Source organism: Cebus imitator, unplaced genomic scaffold (assembly GCF_001604975.1).
Source record: "Cebus imitator isolate Cc_AM_T3 unplaced genomic scaffold, Cebus_imitator-1.0 Scaffold180, whole genome shotgun sequence".
NCBI classification, from domain to species: domain Eukaryota; kingdom Metazoa; phylum Chordata; class Mammalia; order Primates; family Cebidae; genus Cebus; species Cebus imitator.
The window spans coordinates 1,201,967-1,207,912 of NW_016107495.1; the positions used below are offsets into that span (position 1 = coordinate 1,201,967).

Here is a 5,946-nt window from a genome sequence, read left to right on the forward strand (position 1 = left end):
AAAAAAAAAAAAAAAAAAAAAAAAAAAGAAAGTTAAAGTCTTTTAAAGTCCTTGTATTGTTTGATTGTTTGCAGGGGAGGGGGTGGTTAGATGCTGATAAACTTTAGACTTTTTTCATTTAAGTAAATGTTAACCTTTCAAGGTAACTTCTACAGAAATGGGAGATATAACTTTCAAACCCAAATGTGAAAAAAAAGATGATGTTTAAAGAAAGGACAAAATTAGCTGGACACAGTGGCATGCACCTATAGTCCTAGCTGTGCAGAAGGCTGAGCCCGGGGGATTGCTTGAGCTCAGGAGGTTGAGACTGCAGTGAGTATGGTTGTACCCCTGCACTCCAGCCTGGGAGACAGAGTGAGACCCTGTCTCAGAAAAAAAGAAGAGGGAGAGAAAAAAACAGGGAGGAAGAGAGAGAAAAAGAGAAGAGAAGGAGGAGAAAGAAAGGAAAGAGAGAGAAAGAAAGAAAGAAAGAAAAAGAAAGAAAGAAAGAAAGAAAGAAAGAAAGAAAATAAATAAATTTTAGACCTTAACCAGTCTAAAATGAGACAAACAGGAGATAAAAAGAGGTATGGAAAAGGACAAAAAGAAAGCATCGAGTGTTCTACCTATATGACACCAGTCATCCTAGACTAGCACAGAAGCCTGCCTCTCTTGTTTTCTCTGGCTCCTCCCAGATATTCCAACTACTGGGTATGTGTGATGTGGTAGGATAGGAGAGATCTGATCTGTAACCTGAGAAAAAAATGAACTGTGAAAGGCTTATAACAGAGAATCAGTACAGAAGGAGATGACATTAGAATTGCCCCTCCTATCAGGGATCTTCCAGCCATAGGGATCTCCATATTATGACCTGGGGAATTCCCAGGGATACTATCATGAGCCCATATTCCAAGGGTCTAATATAATGTCAGGAATCTGAAAAAGGATGGTCCTGGGGGCTGGTCCATAAGTGTAAGCTTCATTTGCCAATTCTATCACAGAGATTAAGGGTGGTAGACACAGAAAACAAGTAGCCTTCAGAGTCTCCTCGTGGCTCCAACTAATCAGCTCAACACCACATCTGAGGGCCCCTGGTGTCCAACATACCCTAATAGTGAACATGGTGACTCTCTCAGGTGCCTCAATGTTGTACCACACACACAGGCTGTTGCGGTTCTGAGCTACCAGCACATCACTTCCAGGGACCCACTGCACGTAGGAGCAGAAGTTGAGGATCATTATCTTAGAGCAGCTCTCAATATCATACAGATGCAACTGAAGAAAGAAGAGGCAGATAGCACAATTAGAAGAGAATGTGGGGTTGTCTCTTGCTTTTGACCATTTCCCTAATGGTGAGATGTGGTGAGCTAACCCACCACTCAGGTTCATGCAGCATTTCAAAGCTTACTGACCTGCTGTCTGCTGAAGTGTTATATCCTAACTCTGGTCAAGTAAGAGATGACCCATAGAACAAAGATCTACATCCCAGGAATTTTAAGTTAGGTGAAGGTCAGACTTTCCTTCTTGGAAGAACTCTGGGCCAGAGTTACCAGCTTAGATTACAAATGGCAGGCCACTAGAAATATTAAATGATCCGGAAGTTTGTGATGTGGCTTTCACTGACATGAAAAATCACCAGGTTGTCTCTTTGACCTGAGGTTGAACACTGGTGCTACTATACTGGGATGAGAATCAGTGAGGGATGAAGAGGCTGTCCTCCAGCCAGTTCACGCCATTAGGTCAGTGTGGCTAAAAACCACTGGACAGCAGGTCTAGGTGAAGGTCAGCTAGGCATGAGGAGGAGGAATGCAGGGTTAAGGAAGTTTCATGAGGGCACAGACTGAATAGTTAGAGAGACCAACTCCCAAACTTCCCTAGACTTTGTTGCCATAATACAATTGCCTCTGAGGTAATATAGGATTGCCAGGTGCGGTGGCTTATGCCTGTAATCTCAGCACTTTGGAAGGCTGAGGCAGGCAGATCACCTGTGGTCAGGAGTTCAAGCCCGGCCTGGCCAACATGGTGAAATCCTGTCTCTACTAAAAATACAAAAATTAGTTAGGTGTGGTGGCACGCGCCTAGAGTCCCAGCTAGTGGGGAGGCTGAAGCAGGAGAATCGCTTGAACCTGGGAGGCAGAGGTTGCAGTGAGCTGCGATCTTACCACTGCACTCTATCCTGGGTGACAGAGTAAGACTCTGTCTCTAAAAAAAAAAAAAGAGGTAATAATGGATGGGTTTTGGTATCAGGTACAGAGAATGTTGATTCTTCTGTGCCTTCTGCTATGCTGATGACACAGCAAAGAAATTATGCCCCATTCTGCCTGCCTCAGTCCCTGGTGGCAGCTTGTCTCACACCCTCTATGGGCCAGCCAATGCCTAAGGCCTTAGTAACTCTTCTCACACGAAGTTTCCGGTCCCTGAAGAGGAGCTTATGTCCAGTCTCATTAAGTTCCAGCCAATCCACACGGCTCTCATGGCTGACGGTGCCAATGTTGTAGCCACCAATCAGATCTACTATAGAATAAAAGAGACAGGTTAACATGAGAGATTGCACAGATGTACATAGTGTGGCCAACACACGTAATTTTGCTAGGATTCCTGGGGAGCTGGGTCTCTTTTAGAATTGTACAGGTTTTATTTAACTATGTTGTAACTCAAAAGGTCCAGACCTACTAAGAAATGTCATTACTCTCTGGGACTTAGAGTTACCTCAGAGCAGATTAGAACTATTGATGAAGTGGCTGCTACTACTCACAGAATCCCCTCTAAGGCAGCACAGAGCACATTAAAGATAAGCCTGATACAACACAGCAGTGAGACAAGGCTGCTGAATCAATTACCTTGATGATCATATGCCCCAAGAAGCTTACCTGCATATCTGAATGCCTATAGTGTAAGAGCACTACAGGGTGGATAGTGGGGAAGGCATGCAGACAAACTTCTGACTAAAGTTAGGCGAGTAACTGCAAAGGATGAATATTTTAGTTTGGTTTGAATCTTGTAGAAAATATAAGAAACTATCACATTTAGAGTAGACCAATTAGGGTTGGCTGGGATGCTTTCAGGAAGTCTCCTGATCAAAGCCCATTTATAAATTTTAGTGATATCTATTATTAATGAACAACATGCCTCACTTTGTTATATATGTGCTTAAGCTAATAACCAAATGTCCACGGTGTCTACAATTGCGAAGACCAATTTAAAAAACAATCTTTCTTTAAGTAAAAAAGTAGTATCAGCTGGGCATGGCGGCCCAAGCCTGTAATCTCAGCATTCTGGGAGGCCGAAGTGGGCGGATCACCTGAGATCAGGAGTTGGAGACCAGCCTGGCCAACATGGTGAAACCCTGTCTCTATCAAAAATACAAAAAAAAAAAAAAATTAGCTTGGTGTGGTGGTGAGCACCTGTGGTCCCAGCTACTTGGGAGGCTGGGGCAAGAGAATTGTTTGAACCCAGGAGGCGGAGGTTGCAATGAGCCAAGATCATGCCACTGCACTCCAGCCTGGGTGACAGAGTGAGACTCTCAGGAAAAAAAAAAAAGTAAAATGATAAAGCCATATTTTAATGCCCCAATTATAAGTGGAATCAGAGTTCTAGAGTGGCAAGGACCCTAATTCCTGAGAACCCTGAAATTATACACAAAATTATGTGTGTACAGTATATATTTTTCTCTGAGAAGGTCTACAATTTTAGATACTCCTGGTAACCCAAAAAAGTTAAGAGAAGAACTCTGTCTTTTTTTTCCAAGATGGAGTTTCATTCTTGTTGCCCAGGCTGGAGTGCAGTGGCACAATCTCGGCTCACTGCAACCTCCACTTTCTGGGTTCAAGTGATTCTCCTGCCTCAACCTCCCGAGTAGCTGGGATTATAGGCATCTGCCACCACACCTGGCTAATCTTTGTTTTTGTTTTTTGTTTTTTTTTTTGAGACAGAGTCTCACTCTGTCACCAGGCCGGAATTCAGTGGTGCGATCTCGGCTCACTGCAATCTCTGCCTCCCAGGTTCAAAGGATTCTCCTGCCTCAGCCTCTCAGCCTCCCGAGTAGCTGGGATTACAGGCATGTGCCACCATGGCCAGCTAATTTTTGTATTTTTAGTAGAGACGGGGTTTCACCATGTTGGCCAGGATGGTCTCAACCTTTTGACCTCATGATCTGCCTGTGATCCCCCTTGGCCTCCCAATGTGCTGGGATTACAGGCATGAGCCACTGCGCCTGGCCCATCTTTGTATTTTTAGCAGAGACAGGGTTTCACCAAGTTGGTCAGGCTGATCTTGAACTCCTGACCTCAGGTGATCCGCCCACCTTGGCCTCCCAAAGTACTGGGATTATAGGCATGAGCCACCATGCACGGCCTTGAACTCTGTCATTTTACATACATGAAAGTGAGACCTAAGAGTGAAGTTGCGTTTCCAAGTTCTCACAACTCATTATTGCTGCTGGAATCTTAGGCCTCTTGTTCTACATTATTGTTTTCATTATAGATCCCTACATTTCTGAGCTCAGAAACCTGATGTGAAATATAATATTCATGAAATGTACAAGTATTTTAAGAATAGCTCATATGTATATAAAAACTTGATTTATGACAGAGATTACATTACAAATTAGTGGGTGAAGAATTGACTTTCAACAATTGGTTAAACATATGGAAAATAAAATAAAATTAGATCCCTACCCACATTATACATAAAAACAAATTCCATGTGAAAAGCAAAATTTTAAAAATGTTAAAATACAGGAGGGAATAGGAAAGAATTTCTTAAATAAAACCTGAAAAATCAAAAACTTTTTTTTTTTTTTTTTAGAGACGGGAGTTGCACTCTCATCACCCAGGATGGTGTGCAGTCGCACAATCTCGGCTCACTGCAACCTGCGCCTCCTGGGTTCAAGCGATTCTTCCGCCTCAGCCTCCCAAGTAGCTGGGATTACAGGCACCTTCCACCACGCCCAGCTAATTTTTGTATTTTTAGTAGAGACAGGGTTTCACCATGTTGGCCAGGCTGGTCTCGAACTCCTGACCTCAGGTGACCTGCCCGCCTTGGCCTCCCAAAGTGCTCAGATTATAGGCGTAAGCCACCATGCCTGGCCTCAAACTATTTTTTTAAGTGATAAAATAGACTGTATTAAAGTGAAAATGTCTGAACAGTAAAAGATGCCCAAAAGGAGAGAAAAGATAAGCCACAAGCTGAGGCAAAAATATCTGCAATGCAAATAGCCACCAAAGTCTATACAAGCATATGGAAATAACTCCTTCAAATCAATCAGGAAGATACACTCTGATTTTAAAAATGGGTAAGAGATAGGAACTATAAATTTACAGAAGAAAAAATACAAATGGTCAATGTTATATACAAAATTAATATATTAGATTTAATTTAATATATATCATGTTTAAACCAAATTATGAAGTCAGGCAATTTCAAGGTATTACAGAAGATGTCGGACAATAGAAACTCTAACTGCTGGTGAGTAGAAGAGTATAAATTGGTATAACTTCTTTGGAAATATTTAGTGAAGTTGAAGACCCAGCTCCTCTATGATTTAGCAATTCCATTCTAGGTATGGAACTTAGAGAACTGAATCATTGTAATAGTGAAAAATCAGCAACTTAAATGCCCATCAACAAGAGAAAAGATATAAAATGATTCAGGGTAAATATAACAAAATGTCAGGATTTGACAGAACTGGGTATGGATAAACAAGTGATAGTATGTTTTTTTGCTTTTTGGAGACGGAGTCTTGCTCTTTCACCAGACTGGAGTGCAGTGGCAATCTTGGCTCACTGCAACCTCCACCTCCTAAGTTCAAGCGATTCTTCTGCCTCAGCCTCCTGAGTAGCTGGGACCACAGGTGCGTGCCACCATGCCCGGCTAATTTTTGTATTTTTAGTAGAGACGGGGTTTCACCATGTTGGCCAGGATGGTCTCGATAGCTTGACCTCATGATCTGCTCACCTTGGCCTCCCA

At 42.5% G+C, this 5,946-nt stretch overlaps 1 protein-coding gene across 1 annotated transcript in view; it reads right to left on the reverse strand.

The window, feature by feature from the left end:
- IFT172 (intraflagellar transport 172) overlaps positions 1 to 5,946 on the reverse strand; it is a 44,776-nt gene that overhangs the window by 24,933 nt on the left and 13,897 nt on the right. The window contains 2 exon segments of the mRNA XM_037744650.1: positions 1,001 to 1,254; positions 2,381 to 2,493. Coding sequence (XP_037600578.1) covers positions 1,001 to 1,254; positions 2,381 to 2,493 — 367 coding nt within the window.